This window comes from Sminthopsis crassicaudata, chromosome 4, assembly GCF_048593235.1.
Source record: "Sminthopsis crassicaudata isolate SCR6 chromosome 4, ASM4859323v1, whole genome shotgun sequence".
Lineage (NCBI taxonomy): Eukaryota > Metazoa > Chordata > Mammalia > Dasyuromorphia > Dasyuridae > Sminthopsis > Sminthopsis crassicaudata.
The window spans coordinates 28,821,248-28,842,650 of record NC_133620.1 but is presented as its reverse complement, the minus strand read 5'-3'; the positions used below and the strand labels follow the sequence as shown (position 1 = coordinate 28,842,650).

General features: G+C 55.4%; 3 protein-coding genes across 8 annotated transcripts; 1 reads left to right on the top strand and 2 right to left on the bottom strand.

Moving 5' to 3' along the window:
• Positions 1 to 1,084: 1,084 nt before the first annotated feature.
• Positions 1,085 to 7,402, bottom strand: CCDC163 (CCDC163 homolog). Of its 6 annotated transcripts, none has more exons than XM_074266095.1 (11): positions 6,867 to 7,402; positions 6,588 to 6,677; positions 6,303 to 6,342; positions 5,911 to 6,089; positions 5,741 to 5,822; positions 5,446 to 5,605; positions 5,188 to 5,255; positions 3,665 to 3,732; positions 3,242 to 3,342; positions 1,779 to 1,909; positions 1,085 to 1,473 (listed from the first exon to the last, which is right to left on the bottom strand). In XM_074266095.1, exons 2-11 carry the CDS (start codon positions 6,624 to 6,626, stop codon positions 1,331 to 1,333), a joined length of 1,011 nt encoding a protein of 336 aa, XP_074122196.1. In that variant the 5' UTR covers positions 6,627 to 6,677; positions 6,867 to 7,402; the 3' UTR covers positions 1,085 to 1,330. The 6 variants fall into 6 exon arrangements, with proteins under 6 accessions (XP_074122196.1, XP_074122194.1, XP_074122199.1 ...); XM_074266093.1 differs by having other exon boundaries at positions 3,242 to 3,357; positions 6,867 to 7,394; XM_074266098.1 differs by having other exon boundaries at positions 3,242 to 3,330; positions 6,867 to 7,394.
• Positions 7,130 to 12,952, top strand: MMACHC (metabolism of cobalamin associated C). The gene is made up of 4 exons (XM_074266100.1): positions 7,130 to 7,641; positions 10,451 to 10,645; positions 11,020 to 11,172; positions 11,692 to 12,952. Exons 1-4 carry the CDS (start codon positions 7,561 to 7,563, stop codon positions 12,085 to 12,087), a joined length of 825 nt encoding a protein of 274 aa, XP_074122201.1. The 5' UTR covers positions 7,130 to 7,560; the 3' UTR covers positions 12,088 to 12,952.
• A 1,085-nt stretch (positions 12,953 to 14,037) lies between these two features.
• PRDX1 (peroxiredoxin 1) lies at positions 14,038 to 20,799 on the bottom strand. The gene is made up of 6 exons (XM_074266101.1): positions 20,695 to 20,799; positions 19,373 to 19,489; positions 17,697 to 17,850; positions 16,893 to 17,015; positions 15,889 to 16,019; positions 14,038 to 14,370 (listed from the first exon to the last, which is right to left on the bottom strand). The coding sequence occupies exons 2-6, from the start codon at positions 19,476 to 19,478 to the stop codon at positions 14,285 to 14,287; spliced, it is 600 nt and encodes a 199-aa protein (XP_074122202.1). The 5' UTR covers positions 19,479 to 19,489; positions 20,695 to 20,799; the 3' UTR covers positions 14,038 to 14,284.
• Positions 20,800 to 21,403: the final 604 nt, after the last annotated feature.

Here is a 21,403-nt window from a genome sequence, read left to right as displayed (position 1 = left end):
GTTCTTGGCCACTGAGTGACCCTGAGCACATGGGTCTGGGTAGACACCCAGGATTACCTGCTCCTGTGAACTTCTGCACATAGAGACCACTTTTTAGGCTGCCACTCCTTCCTTCCTGATGTTTCAGCTTGGTGACAGGTAAGCTGGCAGCAATTCCACTCCCCACCCCCATTGCACCCCATCTTTGCCTCTATTTAAAGTCCTTTTATTAGATTCACAAGACTCCAGACAAATGTTTAATTCCTCAGGGACCCAGAAATCCTCCATTTTAAGCTAGAATTCAAAGTCCATTACTGGTAATGTCTTTTCAGCTTGGATTCATTCCTCAAAGCTGCTTCTTCCAAAGCACAGAAGGAAAATCCCTTTGCCCCAGGGTCCCCAGCCAGGGCTTCCCAAGCCATAATCATGAAGCCTAAAATTATTGGCAGCCACACGGGGTCTGAGGCAGCAGTGGGTCCGAGCACCTGTCTGCCACGTCCTGCACGTTGTCAAACAAGTGCCTCAGGAGCACAGGTCAGCATCCCAGGGCCCTCCCCTTTGTCCGAAGCATCCTGGAAAAGCTCAGGATTTCTTTGGGCTGCCTCCTATCCTTGGTCGGAGTTGTTCATCTGTTCCTGGTAATCTGGCATGTAGGGAAGCGTTCGAGGCCTTCTAAGAGTTAGACCAGGCTACCCTGGGAGCAGAAATTACCCAGTGGGACCATGTCCTGATGCTTTCCTCAGGCCTGACTCTGCTGACCCCATCTGACCCCTCCCCCATAGCCCTTAGGACCATCAAGTATTGCTATTCCTTAAGCTTCTTAATGATTATCTCTTAATGCTCATGGCAGGGCTGTGGGTTACTGATCACTCAGGTACACCAGAAGCTGGCAGGAAGACATGCAGCCCGGGGGAGGGGGGGGGGGGAAGACAGCTGGGATGGAAGGCAGCTGGAGGAGCCAGCAAAGGCCTACTACTCCTTCCTGCCCAGGATGGAGGAGAAATGAAGCCCCACCCACTGACTCCCCCCTGATTCTCTGTGTGCCTGCTACTCCACGCTCTGCTTACACCCTGGTGAGGGAACTTCTGACTACAGTGGGCGTGGAGATAGTTAACATTTTTTTATTTCAGATTTGAAGTATAGGGAAAAGGAAGAAATCTTAGAGGAGATGAGAAGAGAAAGAGGGGAACCAGGGAGCAGAGTGCAGCGATTTGGGGCCAGCAAAAGAAATCTTCTGGGGGGAGGGAAGGCTCCTGGGGATGAGCTGCTTCTCTCTGCTTTCCCTCCCCGATGCCCAGAGGATTTCTGTTGTCCTTCAGCAAGCCAGGGCATGGAGAGTTGGCTGGCCCATTCAGAGGTCACCAAGGAGCAGCTTTGGTGCTTTGTTCAACCGGTCAGATGTCTGGGGGCTCTTCACAGGAGGCCGGGCAGCGCTGGTCTCTGGGCCGGACTCGGTGCTGGACTCAGTGTTGCTGTGAGGTTCTGCTGGCATGGCTGAGGGGGGCAGGCCCAGGCCAGCAGTCAGAGAAGGGACTTTCAGGGACCCCGTACTCTGAGCCATTTTAAAGTCCCCAGGGATAGCTACAGGGATGGGGGGGAAGGGGTGTAGAGGAAAGAAAGGGACTTGTGGCTGGGGTCCTTAAGAGCAGAGGAGACCAAAAGCTGATCTGAGCCCAGCCTGTCTGAAAGCAAAAGAGGGTCACTTCCAAGGTCCAAGCGGCAGGGAGATACAAGTGTGCTGGGTGGAGGAGGCAGGCTGGGAGGGGACCCTGCACTTCTAGGCTGGCCAGCTCACTCACCAGGATCCCGAGAAGGTATGTCCCAGCTGCTGTCACTGTCTAGGAGGCTTAAGTCAGAGCTAGAAATGGCAGAGTCTGGACGGGGAGGGGGTTCTCCTCGAAACTGGGCCTGCAGAGAACACACCATGGCCCTGTGGGGGGCCCGGCCCTCAGAGTCAGGCAACAGAGTCCCGGGGAAGGGGTCATAGGCTGATACCATCACAGCCTTATGGGAGCCGGTCCCCACCTTCCCTAACACTGGGACTGACTCAGTTTCTCCAAAGTGGGAAGTGAGAGTCCCAGAAACTATGGGGGTGGAGATGTAGAATTAATTATTCCAGCTTTGAGTAGGAGCCCTTGCATAAGGAAGAGGCAACTGCTAGCTTTTGCCCCTAGCACAGTGGGCATCCTGGGATGGGAACCTTTCTACCTTGAGGTCATCTGACTGATGTGAAGGGGCTCACTCAAAGGCATTGCTTCCCCACAGGGGGCCCAGGAAGGCACTCAGTGTTAACTGACTGACTGGGTTTTATAAGCTGCTCCCAAGGTGAAGCAGCCTGCTCTTGGTCACCTAAAAGGACAAGCTCAGCTCTTCTTGCCCCTAGGCAAGTGCTCCACCAGGCAGTGAAGCCCCTGGAGGGAAAGGGGGGAGAAAGACAAGGAAAAGAACATATTCATAATTACCATTAATAGCAGTAATTGCTAGATTAACCTGACACATTAAGGTTTGAAAAGAGCTTTATAAATATCTGAGTTTATTATTATGTTATCTTTTTTTTTTCCTGAGGCAATTGGGGCTAAGTGACTTGCCCAGGTTCACACAGCCAGGAAGTATTAAGTGTCGGAGGCCTAATTTGAACTTGGGTCCTCCTGACTTCAGGGCTGGTGCTCTGTCCACTACACCACCTAGCTGCTCTTAATATGTTATTATTATTCCCAATTTACAAAAGAGGAGCCTGAGGCACATGGAGGTTAAGGGTCAGTCACACACAAAATTTGAACTCGGGTCTCTTCACTATGCTCTGGACAGGGGACAAGGAGACATGGCTTCAGAGCCTGGCCCAAAGGCCTTCCAGCTGCAGGAGCCCAGGCAGGTCCCCTCTCTCACAGGTGAAAGCTCCCCTCCCAGAGGGGCAGGCCTAGAGATGGGCCAGCTGTCTCCTCCCAGTTCTAGGCTCAGGAGCTGCTATATTTGTGGCCAGCAGCAGGACTGGGCTTAGGATCCAGGCCCTCCAGCCATGGAGCCCCTCACAGCTCTGTCCTACAGGATGACTCCTGTCCTCCTTGGTATTTTGTATGGGCTGGGCCCCTGCAGGAGCAGAGGGAACCCAGGCTCTGGGCTCAACAAAAGGAAAAGTCCAGTCACCTCCCAAAGCCAGCTCCGTCTGCTTCCTCCCTGAGCCCCTGCCCAGGAGCACTGTGTCCCCTGGGTGGAGGCGGGGGTGGGGGGCCCATTACCTCCCAGCCCCAGCCTGGCCCCAGACCTGAGAAGATTGATCTCCTGCCGAATGTCTCTGGCCTCCACCCTGGCAGCGTCCACCACGCGGCTGTGGCCTTCCTGATCACTCTGGACCTGCTCCAGCACCTGCCCAGGCACAGGCTGCGGGTGGTAATGAGCCCAGAACATGCCCTTCCCTCAGGCCCTTCTCCCTCTTCCCCCCCCCCCCCCAGTGCTCTAAACAAGCTGGGATCCAGGGGATAGGGTGGGGGAACTTAGGGGATGGTGGGAGGGAGCCCTAAGGGGCTGCTGGGGTGGGGGGAGCAGACCATTTCTCCAGGGCACCCACCCTTCTATCAGCAGAGTAGAAAAGCATCTGAGCTGGGCCCAAGTGCAATCAAGGGCCCCATCTCAAGATGCCTTTCCAAGATGACTTGTCCTTCAGGAGCAGGAAGCTCAGGACCCTTACCTTCCAACTGCGCCCCTGAGCCTGCCGGGCTTCAGCCATCTGTCTCAGTAACAACTCTTGCTGTTGGCCTGTGGGAGGGGAGGGTCAGCAACCTGGTCCGTGGCAGTGAGGGGCAACGGGAAAGGAACAGCAGCTTCCTTCCTTCTCCCTCTTCAACCTCTTCCCTTCTGTCCTCTTTCCCCTTTCCTCTTCCCCCCCTCTTTCCTTTCTCTCCTTTTCTCTTCTCCTTTTCTCCCTTCTTTGTCTCTTCCCTCTTCCTTTTCTCCTCTTTCCTTCTCTTTCCTTTCTTTTTTCTTACCTTTCTCCTTTGCTCCCTTTTTTCTTTCCTCCTCTTCCTTTTCTCCTTTCCTTCTCTTTCCTTTCTCTCACCTTTTTCCTTTCCTTTCTTCTTTCCTTCCTCCTCCTCCTCTCCTTTCCTTTCTTTTTCCCTTCTCTCCTTTCCTCCCCTCTCCTCCTCTCCTCTCCTTCCTTTCCTTTCCTTTCTTTTTCCCTTCTCTCCTTTCTGCTTTCCTCCCCTCTTTTCTTTCCTTTCTCTTTTCTCTTCTTTCTCCTTTTCTATGTCTCTTCCCTCCTCTCCTTTTCTCCTTTATTTCCCCTCTCCTTTTCCCTTCCTAACTTTCTCTTTTCCTCTCTCCTCTTCCCTCCTCCTCTCCTTTTCTCCTCTTTCCTTTTCTTTTCCCTTCTTTCTTCCTTTCTCTTCCTTCTCTCTCCTCTCCTTCCTTTTCTCCTTTTTCCTTCTTTCCTTCCCTCCTCCCTCCCTTCAATACTTGGTCTTTCGCTCAGGAGGAACATTTACTCAGTTTAAGAACTGAGCCCCAGAAGATCCCAAAAGTGATGAGGTTTACCCTCTCTCACCAGCCCTCAGTCTGGCCAACCATTTCAGTACTTTCAGAATTCTCTATTGCTTCCTCAGGAAAGTCCAAAGCCCCTAAGTGAAGCCCTCTTAATCTTATGTGGCTCCTTTCCTCTGCACAGGTAACTTTCTACCTTGAATCCAGATTGTGCTCTCCAGCCTCCAGGCCTTTGCTTAGGCTGTTCCCAAGGACTGGAATGCCCTCCCTGTCCCCTGTGCACCTGAAAGAATTCCTTCCAGTTTATTTTCCTCCCTCGTGGGCACCTCACTGCTACACTGATGGATGCCTGTGTCCTTAGATGCCCTAGTAGGCCTCAGCAGCTGAAGGGCAGGTCCTGATCTTACCCCAGTGTCTCTAGCTAGTCCCTGTCACAGAGCCGTGCCCCCATTAGGGACGCACACTTAGTAAATGCTTGGTGAAAGGATGAACAATAGAAATGCCCCTGCTCCCGTCTCTCTGGAAGGGGAAGCACTTCACTAAAGAGTTCATCTCACCCAATGGCCCCATTTTGCAGATGAGGACACTCAGTTTGCCCTCGGTCACACTGGCAACTAAGTGGCTGAGCCAGGATTGGAGCTGGGCTGGCTCCGACCTCCCCACACTCTCTTATGAAGAAAACAGGCTTTCAAATGGGCCACAGAGAAGCTCAGGGGAGGGACCCCCACTCACCTAGCTGGTCCCGCAGAAGCTTCAGCTCCCCTCGAACAACCTCATACTCCTCCCACAGCAGCTGGCGACTGAAGGGTCAGAGGGGTCAGTGAGGCAGGACGGACCAACCGTGAGAAGCAGAGCCCCCCGCCAGTCCCACTCCTCCCCCTTCAAGGGCAGAGGACAAGCACTCAGGAAGGAAACCCCATCTAAGTCTGGGAGGGCTTCCTGGAGGGCCCCAGCAGGCTGCTGGGGTGGGTCCCAGCAGTAAACACTCACTCATTCTGCAGCTCTTGGCGCAGGAGGGCTGTCACACCAGCTTCCCCAGGACGGGCCTGCAGCTGTCGACGGAGACTCTGTAGCTCTGAGTTCAGGTCTTCCACTCGTTGTTCCAGCCTTGCTCGCCCTTCAGGGGCCCCTCGAAGCCGGCCCAGCTCCTCTGGATGGTAACGGGGACGTCATCCCTGCGCGCCAGCCCGTTTCCCTCTCCCACGGTGAGGGGACTAGCCTAGGGGGCCCGGCCCAGACTTCAGGGAGGGATGCGTACCGTAGGACCCTGTGCTCGAGGAGTTACCTTCTAGCTCATCAATCTGGCATCGCTGGCGCTCCCTGTCTTCCATCAGACCCTGGACAGCCTGACTCATCAGTACCGTCACCTGGACCGGTCAGGAAGAAAAGTGTCTCCCCGGATCCAGAGGAGCAGGAGGCCCCGCCCCCATCCCGCTGAGACACTCCCCTGCGCACCTGAGCCTGGGTCCGGAGCTGGTTCCGAAGAGTGGCAATTTCATCCCACAGCGACAAGGAGAAGCAGGCGTCATCCCAGGCCTGCCCCTCCGGGGTGGGCTCCAGGGTCCAGACCTGACGAGGTGGTTCCCCTTGGGAATTAGAATGGGGCACCCAGGACCCTGAAGGAGCCAGGCTTGCTGCGGAAGGCAAGGGGTGAAACCAAGACTGGACCACATGGAGCAGGGCCTTTCCCGGGGGAAGATGGGCTTCTGGGGCCTCGGAGGCAGGGGTGGGCACATTCCCTCGGGGGCAGAGGACAGGAGGACATGGGCAGCGGGGGCAGAGTGGAAAAGGAGCCCGAGGGACGGGACTGGGCTGGCGTGTGAAGGGGCGGAGCATGACACACTTACAATCACCAGGTGAAGAGACCCCAAGGGGGCAGAGCCGCTGCTGCAGAGCAGGAGGGAAAGTGACAAGGGAAACGTCAGCGCGGCCCATCCTGCCCCGGAGCAAGACCGGGCGCTCCGAGCGCCCCCCCCCCCTGCCAGGCCGGGACCAGGAGAAGCAAACTAGCCATGGGGGAGGGGCCGAGCCCACATTCCGAGCCCTCCAACTTCCAAGGCGGCCCTTCCCCCCCCAAGAAAAGGGCAAAGGAGACCCTCAGGACCGAGGCCAACGGAAGGGGCCCCCGCTACCTGGGGGGGGGAGGGCTGGGCCAAGACTGTTGGCACCATCAGGCTCCTGCCCACCCTGGGGGCCGTGATCCAGCGAAGAGCTTTCCCCCCCTAGGAGGCGGGGCTCAAGTCAGAACTTAATGGAGGGGTGGGGCCAGGCGGCTCCTGGGGGAGGAGTCTCCCCCAGAGCTCCGCCCCAGAGGCGGGGCGGGCGCTCGCTTAAGCCCGGGTGTCGGGGCCCCAGGACCGGCAGGAGAGGCGCGGGGTACGAGCCTGGGGCCTGCAGCGCTCCCCGCCCACCTTGATGCGGGCCACATTGCCGTCTGAAGCCTGCAGCAGGGAGTCGAGCTTTTCAGCCCAGTTGGACTCCTCCGACACCTGGGACGGTACCGGGCGCGGCGGCTCCAGGGCGGAGGGTGGCCGACCGCAGCTGGGACCCGAGGGCTCCAGCCGGGGAGCGGCGCGGGGCGGCGGCCCTTGGCCCGGCCCTAGCAGCGAGCGGGCTGCGCAGGGCTCCCCGAGGGTCAGGCCAGGCCTGCCCCGTAGCCTGGCCGAGACTCTCAGGGTGGGAGGCGGGGCTGCCGCGGAAGCCTGTGCCGGGAAGCACGGGGCTTAGGGGGGGCTCCAAAGCTTCGGGCCCGCCGCCAGCGCCGCCGCCAGCGCCCGGCCCCCCGACCCCGGAGCCATGGCCCCTAATCCTCCCCCTCCCTCCCCGAGGCTGCGCAGTTCAAGCCCAGCGCGCCGGCGCTGCCTCGAGCCCCCCTGGAACACCGAATCCGCTTCTCGCGGTCACAACGGGCTCCGTACGGCTATCGAACTACGACTCCCAGCAAGCCTTGCGCGCGCCCCACCCGTCGACGGTGGCAGCGTGGAAGGCCGGGCAGCTGAGCTGCGAAGCCGTTGGCCCAGCGCGCCTGCGCAACGAACTACACCTCCTAACCGATGGGAGCTGCGCCTAGAAGTGCGCGGGCCGCAGGGAGCCTAGCACAGAACCATGGAATCGGGAGCGGCTGAACTGGAGGGTCGCATCCGAGCTACGCTGGAACCCTTTGGCTTCGAGGTGCACCCCTTCCAGGTGCGCATGCGCGGCGCCGCACGTGTCTCGAGGGGGAAACGTGTTTGGCGTGCGGGGAGGGAAGGTTGTGAGGTGGCCCTGGGGGGTGTGGGGCCCTTTGGGCACCAGCCTGGCTCTCTGACTGTCAGAAAGCCCCAGGACGGCGGGTGGGAGGGAGGGGGCGAGCTGGGGCACTCTTATTAATCCTGAGGCCCCCAAGATGCCGCCCAGACTCTGCCAGTAAATCTCAAATCCGGTGCCTGCTCCTGGCACCGAGCCCAGCCGGTCAGGGGCTTCCCAGCAGGGGCCTGACCGCGGGGCCGGAGACTGGGCAGAGGCGGGAGGGAGAGTCCTCAGCCAGTGCCCGGATGGCAGAATCCAAGGCCCATTTACAGAAGGCTGGCACAGGCCACAAGGCTGTGGCGACAGGAGGCAGGGGCCCCCCAGGAGGGCACCTGCAGCAGGACTGACCTGAGGGGGATCTGCCCCCTGGACGCCCGGGCAGGAAGGGGCCCAGATTCCACAGAGACTGCACGAGGGGCAGGACCAGGAGCCGAGGGGCGGATTTGTGGCTTAAGGCGGGGAGCAGGGTCACCGGGTACGTGCAGGCTGAGAGAGTCACTGGCCCGGAGCTGAGGCAGAGGAGAAAATAACCACCGAGGCTGCAGCTCATCGGAAGCTGCACCTGAACCAAAGGGCGGGAAGCTCCGACTAGGGCCGCCCCGCTCTGAACCTGCAGGACCTCCCAGGGAGCTCCCACCCCCCTGCAGCTCCCACGGGGGCAGTCCCAGGCGGCTGGGCTCCGAAGCGTGGAAAGGGGGCAGTGATCCGACGTCACCCCGAACTGAGCAGCTTTGGGCGCAGAGAGAGCTTACAGGTACTGGTGTGACGGGCCAGGACTCCTACAAGGTGCTAACTCGGTGGGACCGAGGAGACAATGGTTTCTGGGTTAGCACAGTGATTACTAGTTCTCTAGCTGTGTGATTGATTTAATCTTAGGACAAATAATGGTTCCCCAGTGATATGATTGGCTTATACTCAGTGTGGTGAATGGATTTAATTGTAATAGAGTATTTAATAGGCCACAATCCCACCCAGAGGGGGATGGAATAGGACTGGAACAGACTGGGGAAGGAGACTGGAGGCTGGAGCCCAAGCTCCTGGACTCAGGGAGACTTCAAGACTGTGGGGTTCCTCCCGCCTCCCCAACAGAAACCCAGACCCATTCCGGAGGGCTCCAGAAAGCTGGCCAGGCCCCAGGCAAGGGGACGGCTGTGAAGGAGACAATAAGGAATTGGACTTTATCTCTGGCTATTCTTGTGATGATTACTCTGCTGGTCCAGAGACCTCCGGAAAACCAACCAGAACACTACAGGTTTCCAGCCTGATTTTCTGAGATCTTTGAATGGCAGCACTAAGGAATACCCAGAGGAAACAAGTACAGGACTAAGAGAGTATGAAATAGGAATGAAACGGGACTCAACATGGCCCAAACATTTCCTCCAGAAGGGCATAGAATCTGGGCGTTAAATGGAGAAATAAGCAAGGAAAAATAAGGGAACAACAACAACAAAAAAGGCTCCCATTGTAAAAAGCAATTATGCTAATAGGGATGCTAGGATACTTAGAAAAAGAAAATGACTAAACATCTACAAGCAAAGCATCAAGAATATGCCTTGGCCAGAAGGTCAGCTAGAATTCCTGAATAATTAAAGGAAGCCCTTTTTTCAAAAGTTATTTTATAGTTGAAAAGAGTACCAGAGGAAAGAAATTAGAATTACGGGATAAGACTTGAAAAATTAACTGCTTAGCACAAGAGATCTAAAATCTTATCCAAGCAGCAGATTTCTTGAAACTTACCGTGGACCAAACAGATGACTTAATGAGGCAGTAAGAAATATTTTTTCTAAAGTCAAAGAGATAGACAAAAATAGAAAAAAATATTTCATATTAAAATAGATCAAGAAGAGATAATTAGACTGAAAGCCAGGACCAAAACCAGAGCTAGAACAAGATATTATAAAAGAAAGCTGCCAGATCTCTTAGAATGGGAGGGCAGAAATACAAACAGCATTCACAGATCACTTGAAAAAACCTACAATGAAAATTCCCAGGAACATCGTGGTCTAAATCAGTGGTCCTCAAACTTTTTAAATAGGGCCAGTTCACTGTCCCTCAATCTGCTGAGGGCCAGACTATGGTAAAAACAAAAGCTCCCACTGTCTCCGCCCCCTCAGCCTATTTGCCATAACTGGCGGGCCACATAAATGTCCTCAGTGAGCCGCATCTGGCCCGCTGACCAGAGTTTGAGAACCCCTGGCCTAAATCCTGAGCTTCCAGGCAGTGGGGCCTAGTACTGACCTTGAGCCTGGTGTTGACTTTGACTAAAGTTGGCCTTAATCCCCTTAGATGCAGGACTGGCTGCTGTGCCTTTGCTCAGAGTCCCTCCCCTCCAGGCAGGACCAGCCCTTGCATTTTTAATCTGACCTGACTGCTTCCTGCCAGCTCCCCTGCAGAGGGCAAGCAGCCAGCGCTGCCTTGGGAGCTCGAGTATGTTGTAGCCTTGCCCAAAAAGGGGAGTGTTCCAGTCGGGACACTGAGAGGAAGGTCCTGGTTCAGGGTCACTCAGCTCAGGATGGGGCCAGCCAAATAAACCGGCCAAGGGCCACTCGACCTCACAGAGGTTGCACCCTGAGCATCACTTGAGCCCGAGGTGACTGGAAGTCACAAGGCCTGTGTCAGTGGCCAGGACTCCAGAGCTGGGCCACAGGGCCCCAGGAAGGGTGGAAGTGGTGAATCTCTTCTGAGCCGGCCCTGTTTCTCTGCCCAGGTGGGATGGTACAATGCATTGCTGCCTCCAGCCTTCCAGCTGCCCCTGCCGGGGCCTACACTTGCTTTTGTGGTCCTCAGCACCCCTGCCATGTTTGACCGAGCCCTGAAGCCCTTCCTGCAGAGTGACCACCTGCAGCCTCTGAAGGACCCTGTGGACCAGTGTGTAGCCCACCATCTCACCAATCTTCAGAAGGTAAGACCAAGCCCCCACTCCTCCTGTAGAACCCCAAAAAAGGGACTTCCCCTCTCTGGACCCTGAGTTGCATCAGGTGCCCCCTGTTCCCATCTCCAGCCCAGCCTCCCTGTATCTACCCTTTCCCATAACTCCCTGGCTGGGACTCCTCATTCCAAAGCCATACCCTCCAGAAACCTCCATGTTCTGCCTTTGGCTCCTCTCCTGAGTCAGCATTTATCCCAGGCCCTGCCCCACTGCCAGCCTCTGCAGGACCAAAATCAAGACTTCAATGCCCTCTGCCATTTACACCCTTCACCTCAGACAGAGGGCTCTTCCTAGGCAGCTAGGGAGGGCACCATTGCTTATGCAATCTATCTCTGTCCCTGCCCCAGAGCCTTCCAGAACAGAAGATAGACTTCATCACTGACTATGACATGCACCCCAACCGGCGCCCCAAAATCTTGGCCCAGACAGCAGCCCACGTGGCAGGGGCTGCCTACTACTACCAGCGGCAAGATGTGGAATCTGACCCTTGGGGAAAGAAGGTTGGTGGATTGGGGGGGCAAGGACTGGGTGCTCATATGAGGCCCCCAGGTGGAGCCCAGAGGGTAGAAGGGAAGGCCCAATTAAAATGACTGCTGCAGCAGTCTTCTCCAGCCAGCCTTCCCTGGGATGGGGGGAGGAAGCAGGAATCCTGGCTCCTGCTCTGCCTTTGGTTCTCCTCATGGCACCGCTCCCAAGCCCCTCTGTCCGTCGGAGTGAAGCCCAGGGCTGAGATGAGGAAGGGTTAGCCCTCCTTGCTTGGGATTCAGAGTTCAGCCTCCCCGGGGGCCAGATATGATAGAGAGGGACCTGCTGTGCTGAGGAGGATGGGGGAACAGCTATGGGCTGGAGGAGGTGGTGAAGGGAGTATAAGGAATGCTTTCAAAGGGTTCCTGGGGATTTGGGGTCCCTGAGGTGGGTCCCCTCCTCCATTTCCCAAAATAAGGAAAGCTGCAGTGGGGACCAGGAATACGATGAGGGGTGAAGATGAAGGCCTCAGTCTGCACTCTATTTTCCTTCAGAAAATTGCCGGAGTGTGCATCCACCCACTGTACGGGGGCTGGTTTGCTATTCGGGGAGTGCTGCTGCTTCCAGGGGTGGAGGTGCCCCACCTGTCCCCCCTGCCACCTCCCGACAGTGTGCCCACCCAAGAAGGCCGCATCGCTCTGCTGGAGAGCTTCAACTTCCGCTGGAGAGACTGGACTTACAGGGACGCTGTGGCCCCTGTGGAGCGCTACTCTGAAGAGCAAAAGGCCTACTTCTCGACGCCCCCTGCTCAGCGCCTGGCGCTGCTCGAGGGGCTCAGGGACAACTCCACATGCTTGGAGGCCCAGCCCAAAGAGACAGTGGGCCTCAGTTGGGGAATGGGTCTGGCTACCTCCAGAAGGGTCCTTGCTACCGTTCCCCAGGGTACCTAGGCCCCTTCCACCTCCATTCACAGCTGCTATCCACTTATAATTTATGACCAAGGCCTGGTTGTGGGATGGAGGGCAGGAGCCGGAGGGAACAGAACTTGATTTTAATGGATAGGAAATTCTTATGGTACCTGTTGGGATCAGGCTGAACTGGGAAGCAGTTTCCTTGCTAGTCCTTCTCCTGTGTACAATAGTGGTCAGAACCTGACCTTCCTTTCCCTGCCTCCCCTCCCAAAGAAGGGCTGAGGAAGAGCCCTGGGGGAAGGGGCTGAAGGGCTAAGGGAGGGTGGGGGTTGTACTTGTCAGACCCCCATCTCCAATCCTGCATTCCAGCAGCTCTTTCAGGTTCTGGAGGGTCCTGGGGATTGCTGCACTAAATAACAAGGCCAGTCTGGCCTCCAGCAGAACCTGCTTCCTCAAGTGGATCATGGCATCTCACCCAAGTGGGGAAACCCCCTCCCCCATCTCTAGCCTTTCGTACTTTGGCAAAAATCAGCTGCCCTCACTACTACAGCCTAATTCTCAGAAGGTAGATTTATGATTGATGCTTTACCCATGGGGAAGCTGTGGCCCAGTGGCCTCTAAGGCCTTGCTTCACTGCATTTGGTTGTGTCCAAGGATCTTGCCTGGAGAGTCTTTTGTGGGGCCTGGGAGAGGACAGGGCCCTAGGTAGACCTTCTAACAGGGTTCCTCCTGTGGAGGCTGTGACCTTGGCTTTTTGGGCAGTGTCCTGAGAGTCACACTTAATTCCCTTGGAGTACACACTGATTTTCTGTGTCAAATAAAGCTGCTAATAAAGCCTTGCAGGGTTAATGTGAAGTTCTAGAGATAATATAAGTGTAATAGTAAAGATTTGCATATCTTTAAAGCCTTGTTAACTTTGGTACTTATTTTGGGGGAGATGCAGAGGGAAGGTGCTACCCTCTTCAGGTGGAGGGGTGGGGAGTTAAGGAGCAAGAACTACTGATTCAGTTCTCTGTGAGGAAGAGGGCTGTTAGGGGTGTCCTGGCCTCCCCAAACCTGAGGCATTGGATACTGTGAGCCTGCCATGGCCATCTGAGCAGGCTTCTGGGAGGAGGCAGCTCCACGTTTGTCGCCTCTCCAAAGACAGCCTTTCCTCCATGGATCTTCCCAGCAACTCCTATCAATTGTGGATTTGCCCACATTAGTGGGCCCCTCAGCTTCTCTGGAGTCTGGAAGAAGGGTTCATAGCCCACTTGGCGAGTATAGCCTCAGCGGGGTCTAAACCTGGAGGCCCTAGTCCTACAGCCTCCCTGCAGTGATGAGGACGTGGCTGGCTAACCAGATGTTCTGCTCTGTTCCTCCAGCCCCCCCAGTCCCCTGGGATCTCGGTGTGCACAAAGTCAATTAGTTCAAGTCAGGATTCTCCCATTTAGGAAGCTCCAACCTCTGCTGACCTCTACCGGCCTGCTGGGCATCCACATATGGATCAAATAGACTTCCTGGCATCCAAATAGCCAAGGGCCTCTGCCTCTAGTCCTAACACCAATCCCCTTGCACCCACCATCCCCCAAGCCTGCTCACTGCCCTGTCCCCTTCAACTCTCCCTTTGTGGTTTATGATCAAATAGCACCTTGGGGGGGGGGGGACCCTTTCCCAACCTCCTTCACAGGTTAGTCCCAGTCTATTATCTCCCATTCAAATCACACAGGCCTTCCTCCACCTTAGATCAGAGGCTCCTGAAGAGCAACCCTTTTCCCATTTGTTTTTGGCTGGGCCAGTTCCCCATTCCCCCCTTCCCCCCAGCCTGGCTGTTTTAATATCTCCTCTCAGCAGCAGTACCTCCAACCCAGCCTGGCTGCTGGTTCTGGTCCCCTTGCCTCCCCAGGCCCGGGTGAGAGGGTGGTGGGTCCTCCCACGGATACCCTCCACTCCTTGGGTTTCAGACTCACCCAAGCAAAGAGAGGTCACCCCTACACAAACAAGGGCCAGTTTTCTTAAAGACAAGTTTAATAGAGCTACAAAACATCCCCCAGCTCGAGGCCAGAGGGCTGACTATGGTACATTGTTAACACAGCACTTGGTCATTAAGAGTGAGAGATACAGGCAATGGGAAGGAGGAATGGTCTCGAAGAAAATGACTGGTCCAGCTACCCCACACTTGGGCCTCCCTTACCAGCGTCCACATGCACGTTTGTTCTGGGCCTGCGGCCAGGCCCCCCTAGCTATAGAGAGCAGCTCAGTGCTGCTTGGAGAAGTATTCTTTGCTGCCCCGGACGTCGGGCTTGATGGTATCGCTTCCAGGTTTCCAGCCAGCAGGGCACACTGAAAGACAAAAGGATGAGCCTCCTCAGTGACCCAGAGCCCTTCCTGCCACCTTCAGAAGCTCACTCCTGAGGGATAGGTGGACGCTCCAGCACAAGGGCCACAAAGAAAACCACAGGCTTGGCTGGGAGGGAGAGGAGAGGGAGGACTCGACCCAGGACACGTCCCTCCTCATGGTGCCGGGAGAACCCAAAGTTCAAAGGGGCCTCAGAAAGGCTCTTGTGCTAGACCAGTCCCTGAAGCAGCTGACAGCTCAGACACCAACTGATCCTGGCCAAGTCCCTTAACCTGCAGGGATCCTTGCAGACCTGAATGCCAGCCTCTCTCCAGTGGTCCAAGCCAGCTCCCACATTTGGGGAGCTGCCATCTCTAACTCCCCTGAAGCTAGCTGGGTTACCAACCCCGTCCACAAGTGCCCTGCTCTTTGGTCACCAAACAAGACTATCTTAGGGAAAAGCAAGGGGCCAAAAGTCTGGAGACCCTCACTGGCCAAAGAATCCCATGAGTCCAGCTCACTGTGGCTGTGTTTCTCTTCCCACGCCTCAGTGGAGCCCTTCCTGTCTCTCCTCTGCTCCTGGACAAGTGCTTCAAGGTCTCCGCAATAGCAAGTGACTACAAAGGCTTCCTGGGGCATCAGAACTTCAAGGAGCCATCCCCATACCCAGGGCCAGCAGGGTCTTCACTCTGTATCCACCTGTTGTGACCTGGGAGCCCCTCTGCCTGTCCCTTTTCCTGGGCCTCCTGGACAGAGGAGGAGTCTCCAAAGTGTCTAAAATCCTTAAATATCCTTTCCTCTCTCTGATTATCTGTTCCCTGATAATTATAAGTCTGACACAACTGAAGAAACTGATGGGGGAGGGGAAGTCAGTTCCTCTGGCACCCCAGGCAGGAGCAGCTCCTGGCTCTGCTATCCAACTGGCCTTCACTCTTCCCAGGCCAAGATCATCTCCACCTCGAAGCTGCCCCCTCCCCCTCAGACTCCCCACACCTCCAGAGCTCCAAGGCTGATGGGGAAGAAAGCCTTTCCTTTCTCTACTTTGACAGCTGAGTGAGAAGGACCAGGAGCAGGAATAGAGGGTTTAATTACTTCCCCTTTTGCTCAAACTTGACCTATTTTGGTAGAGGTCACTGCCAACACCTGACAAGATGATAAGCAGGACTCCCAAGCCTCGTTTTTCCCTCTGCTCAGGCCAGCCTCTTACCACCTCTAACTCCAGGTCCAGGTTACCTGGACTAAACATCCTGGGGTAAAACTGTCTGCCAAACCCTTTGTTTGATCGGCCCAGGCTTAACTGGGGGAAGCTGCCAAGTGCTGAGCTGTCCTAACTCAGGATTAAACCCTTCACCCTTCAGTCTGGGTCAGTTTGAGAAGTCAGGCCGACAGGGCACATGCAGAGCACCCCTACACCCAAACCTCCATCTGGAATGAGATCCAGGACCGCTGGCCCAGCAGCAGATGGCTGGAGCCTGGCCATCCCCTCCTCCCATCTGCCTGACCTTCCCCTCCCTCAGGCTTACCTTCCCCGTGCTTGTCTGTGAACTGGAAGGCCTGGACAAGCCGCAGCGTTTCATCTACAGAGCGGCCCACGGGAAGGTCATTGATAGTGATCTGGCGAAGGATGCCCTTATCATCAATGATGAAGAGACCCCTAACAAGGAAGAAAAGGTACCTCACTATGACCAAATCCTTCACTCTGGGGTTTGTGAACTGAAGCAGCTCTGGAACTAAGCACTTTTCTTTTTTTTTTTTCCTTCCTTCTCTCATGGCTTTTTCTTTCCCAACATTATTCATAAGGAAATGTTTAAAAGATGATTGTACATATGACCGAAAAGAAAAATGATAGTTTTACATAGAACTAGAGAGGAAAAAAAAAGCACATCTTGAATATAAGAGAAATAATGTCCCAAGGACCACATTTGGCAATTTCTAGGCTCTAGCATCCAGGTGAGCAGAAGAATTAGAAGGTTGTCATAGTTAACAATTCTAAAATTGTATTACAAGGCAGCAATCATCAAAACCACTTGTTACCATCTAAAAATTAGTGATGGAGCAACAGAATAGGTTAGATATAAAAGACAATGAAGATAGTAATCTCAGATTATAATGTACTGCAATACAGTGATACCATTCCAATAGATCTGGGATGAGAAATGTCATCTACATGCAGAGAGGGAACTGCATGTAAATGAGTTACAAAAGATAGTATTTTCACCTTTTGGGGGGGTTTGCTTTTTCTTTACTATGGTTTTTCTCTTTCGTTTTAATATATTTTTCACAATGTGAGTAATATGGAAATGTTTAAAATGATTGTACAAGAACAATCTATTAGCAGATTGCTTGCTGTCTTGGGGGAGGGGGAAGAAAAAAAATTGGTATTCAAAACCTTACAAAAATGATTGTTGTTGAAAACTATCTTTGCATGTAATTGAAAGAAATATAATACTCTTAGGGAAAAAAAAGAATTAGACGGTTGCTTAACCCCATCAGAAAGTATCCGATTACAATTTATGGCAGTGCTCACCTGAATGAAATTCCTTCATCGGTTTTTAAGACCCCATAATCTTGAGCTATGGCTCGTTTGGGGTCAGAGAGTAAGGGGATATTCACACCTCCCAGGCCACCATCCTTCTTGTTTGTGTTGACCCTGAAGAAAATTAAGGAACAAGACAAACCGCAACTTAACTAGTGTGGCAAGTTTTTATTCAGCTATTTGACCTCATGAAGACAAAAGAACTCCACCATCTGCCCTAAGGTGCTTATAAATTCAATGGGGTGTAAACTAACTTTCCAGGCATGTACCAGTCCATTTGTGGCCTGCAGGAGCAGCAGCCCCTTTGCCTCTAGATTCCTCAGCAAGGCCAGGGCATTCCCTTCCACTCACCAGCCATGCTCTCCCTCCTTCCTCATCTGTGGGCTTCCCTTCCAATTTCAACTTCTCCAAGAAGCTTCTAGTCCCCCATTCCCAATGAAACTACTTCTCATTCATTGTCTAAAACCTGTTTGCACTTCAACATTGTCTCCCCTGTCCTCCCTCTAACAAGTCTTGTTTTTTGCCTTTTCTTGCTTGTATCCTCAGCACTTGATGTGGTGCCTGCCCGGCACATGGAAGGTGCTGTAGACACATGGTTTCTCATGACAGACTGATTTGGGGGACCTCTACCTCCAAAAAAGGGGGAGAAGCTGGGAAGTGTTTACTGACTGGTCCTGAGGAGCTCCTGCTCAATCTGTGCACTTAATGAGGGCAGGAAAGCCTTGCCCTCCCCTTGTGCTACCCCAAGGCCCAGCAGCACCCACCAGCCAAGCCAGTCACCCTGGGGGTAGTTACCAGGCAAGGTGACAGAAGTGGGAGTCCACTGAAGCACCGATCACTTGGCAGTTGAGTTTCTTAAATTCTTCAGCCCGATCACTGAACGCAATAATCTCCGTGGGGCACACGAAGGTGAAGTCCAAGGGGTAGAAGAACAACACGACGTATTTTCCTGGATGGGAAAGGGGACTGGTGAGCTCAGGCCACCCGATCTGGCCCCAGTAAGATGAACACTATAAACTGGCAATTGCAATCGAAACCACACTCACTCATACCCAGCAGATATAAGGGTCCAAGAGGCCAGACTGCTCCCCAAGGAATGCTCCTTGAGAGGAAACCAAGGCAATCTCCAGCCCAGAAGGACCGTGCAATGCTTGGCAATGCCAGGCAGGCCTGTGCACAGACAAGTAACAAGCTAGTTACAAGGATGGAGCACGAGGCTATCTGTCCCAGATCCCAGCCCCTGCCTTGAAGTGCTCCCCTCCGCCCTTTCCCCCCATACCTGTACAGGCTCATTTCCTGGCAGGACTACCTAAACCTCAAGTGCTCCACCCACTGTGCCAGCCTCAAGAGCTGCGGTCACCCCAGGGCAAGAAAGCTAACCGCTATTAACTAAGCAGAGCAGAGATCTTCCTGTATAATAGGAACCGAAGCTCAGGGACCAGTCAGGATGCTAGGAAAACAGGATTGCTCTAAAACAGCCCCTGGACCAGCCCTCCAGCGTCCTCTCCCAGTCCCCTTCCTGCCTGCCACCAGGACTTCCTCCACCTCCAGTGTAATGGACTTGACTCCAATTCCAGGTCAGAGACCTCCATGGAGATGCCATCCATGTAACTGGCCTGGTCAGAAAAGGGGGCTGGGCCAGGCTTCAGTCTGGCACCAACAACTAAATGGATGAGACCGGGAAAAACACTGGGTTAAGAACTTGACTGGAAGGGAGGCAGCCAGGGAGGTGAAAGCCTGACGACAGTAACAACAAAACCACTCACTCCTCAGCACCAGGGGCGCTCTCTAACCCACCCTGGGCCAAGCCTGGCTCTACCCCGGGAACCCAGCTGGCCAAGCCTAGGCTCAGAGCGGCTCTGTATGCATGGGCCATCCCCTCTGGTGCCAACCTCAATAGGAACATTGTTTCTCCCCCCACATCTGCCCGGGCCATCCCCTTCCTCAGCTGTCACTCACGAGATCCACAGCACCTTGGACCCCTGGCCCTCACTGGCTTTCCTCTGGGGGCAGCGCCATGCACTTACATATGTGGCCCCCTACTCTGCCGGCCAGCTTTGGTTACAAGCCCCAGGCCCGACCACCCGGCTCTTTGTGCTCATCAGCTCCCAGGAGAAAGGCAACTGCAGCTGCTCTCTTATGCCCTGAGCATCGGGGACCTCTCCCTTGGGGGAGGGGCAGTGAGTTCTAAGGGCTGCTCTCTCAGAAGTGGAGGCAATCCGGGAAAGGAACCGTGGAGATCGAATGTAAATCAGCACAAGCCAAGTTCCCTTCTTTTTCCCTCTCCCAGGTTCTTCCCTTTTGCTCTGATTTTTCTTTCAACATGATTTGTAAACAATGAGTTTTTAAAACAAATTTACTTTACAAAAAGTGGAGGCGGAGGGGGAGGCGGAGTATTATAAGCAGAGATCAAAGAGGTTGGGGGAGGCCGCAGCCTCAGAGGGGGCAGAGGGCTCAGCCATCCCACTCACCTTTGTAGTCGGAGAGGCTGATGTCTTTGAACTGCCGATCCGGCATAACAGCTGTAGCCTTGAAATGGGGGGCTGGGAACCCAATCTTAGCATTTCCCGCCGACATGTTGACAGCAACTGGGGGCGGAGAAAGAAGTGAGACTGGGGAGGGGGGCAGCACACCCACTTCTAAGGCGGCTGCGGGGGTGGGGGGGAGCAGGGAAGGCTCCCCCGCACTAAGCGCCCATCTCTGGAGCAAGGGTCGGACAGTTATACCCTCTGCCTCCGGGTCACACCCGGCAAGTCGCCAGCCCCTTAAAAAACCCCATTTCCTTAAAGCAAAGTCCTGGCAGCCGCCCAAAGCTAGAGGGCAATCCGTGCACGGGCTTCCGGGGTGAGTTTCTCCGCAGGCCGCCGCAGGGTTTCGGCCCCAGCCTGCACTCATCCTCAGGAGGGGTTTTGTTTGCCGGCCCGGTCACCGCCAGGCAGATGGGGATACAGCCGGGCTGACTTCCAGCCTGGGACCCCGAGCCCCCCCCCCATGCCCGGGGGCTCATCCACCACTAGGGGGCGGGAGCGAACAGGTGTCTGTGAAGCACCTACTCCGCACAGGGCCCTGGGCTGCACCGCTGTGATCTCGGCTCCTCTCTAGATCCGTGGCGGGGTTACCAGGCCCACTTTACAGCCGAGGACTTTGCAGGCGGCCGGAGGTGACCAGAGCTTTGCATAAAGGCCCGAGGGCCCCCCCCATGGCCTCTGCTTCCCCAGGCAGGGAGCAGCCTTCCGCCCGCGGGTCCTCGCCTCAGGACATGGGGCAGGGGCTGCTCCAGGAGGCCCATTTGTACAGAGGAGAACACTGAGGCCAGAGGGTCGGGTGGCCCACATGCTCCCCGCTGCTGCTCCCCCCCCCCGCCTGGGGGGCAAACGGAAGACGGGGAACCCCCCCCAGCATCACCGCCGAGAATGAGGAGGAAGGGAAGCAATCGCCGCCTCCAACTTTCCTCCAAGCCTCAGTTTCCTCCGCTGTCACAAGAGTGAATGGGACTCTGAGGCAGTCGGAGTTAAAGGGCCCATGCCTCAGTTTCCCTATCTGTCTCCCCGCCCCCAAGTTATCTCCCTCTGCCAATCCGAAGCCAGCCCCCCACCCGAAGGTTCCCGAACACACGCCCCGACCCCGTGGAGCAGGTGAACACAGCAACCAATTAGAGCCCTCGAGTGGCCGAGGAGGGGGACATCCGCCTTCTCGAGAACGTTCGGAGCTCCCCCCGCCCACCCCAGCTGCCGGACGCGTGGGGGCTGCAAGCCCAGCTCCCCGGCAGGCTCCGCTAGCTCCCCGGCCTCACCCGCTGAGCCCGGCAGACAGCTTCAGAAGAAAGGGGAACACGAGAGGCGGAGCAGCAGAACGCGAGGGTGGTGCGCCCGGCTCCGCCTTTATAAACCCTTGGTCTCGCGAGAGGCTGAGGGCGGGCGGGGGCGTGTCTTCCCCAAAGCCCCGCCTCTCTCCTCTCCTCTCCCTACATCCACGCGTTCAGCATGACTCGGCACTTTCCCGGGGTTAGGGGGCAAGAGCCCCACCCCCCACAAACCTCCGGCCTGGAGCCTCTCCCCCACCCCACCCCCATTTCCCTGATGTCATGGTGGGAAAGGGATGAGAGCCGCCCCTCAGGGCCGAGAATTCCCCCGCCCTGCACTCTCCCTTACCGCTGCCCCAAACATGCCCGTGCCAGGCCCGGTGCCAGGGAGCTCCCCGGACCATGGAATCCAAGACCTGTTGGACTTTTAAAAGAATAATTAGAAGTAATAAGTAACAGTGGCAAGTTCGTTGTATAATTTAGGAAATCTAATTATCTAGCAGCTATTATCCCATCCTGGGACCCACAAGGATCTGTGCCACCCCGGGGTGGCATTTATTATCCCCAAGCATTTATTAGGCACCTACTGCACGCCAGGCCCTAGGGTACAAAGGAGGGCCCAGGATGCTGCAAAACGTTTTTCTCAATGACTGCAAGAGGCACTGAGGGGGGGAGCACCTCCAAGGCAGGGTGGGGAGGG

Coding starts and splice junctions, on each gene's coding strand:
- CCDC163 (XM_074266093.1), bottom strand. CDS start 6,626: ATGGTGCCAACAGTCTTGGCCCAGCCCTCCCCCCCCCAG. Junction 6,090..6,302: donor GGTCTCTTCACCTGGTGATT/GTAAGTGTGTCA, acceptor TGCCTTCCGCAG/CAAGCCTGGCTCCTTCAGGG. Junction 5,606..5,740: donor CCAGATTGATGAGCTAGAAG/GTAACTCCTCGA, acceptor GTTACCATCCAG/AGGAGCTGGGCCGGCTTCGA.
- MMACHC (XM_074266100.1), top strand. CDS start 7,561: ATGGAATCGGGAGCGGCTGAACTGGAGGGTCGCATCCGAGCTACGCTG. Junction 7,642..10,450: donor TCGAGGTGCACCCCTTCCAG/GTGCGCATGCGC, acceptor TTCTCTGCCCAG/GTGGGATGGTACAATGCATT. Junction 10,646..11,019: donor ATCTCACCAATCTTCAGAAG/GTAAGACCAAGC, acceptor TCCCTGCCCCAG/AGCCTTCCAGAACAGAAGAT.
- PRDX1 (XM_074266101.1), bottom strand. CDS start 19,478: ATGTCGGCGGGAAATGCTAAGATTGGGTTCCCAGCCCCCCATTTCAAG. Junction 17,851..19,372: donor CAGCCTCTCCGACTACAAAG/GTGAGTGGGATG, acceptor TTTCCCATCCAG/GAAAATACGTCGTGTTGTTC. Junction 14,371..15,888: donor CACAGACAAGCACGGGGAAG/GTAAGCCTGAGG, acceptor TTTGTCTTTCAG/TGTGCCCTGCTGGCTGGAAA.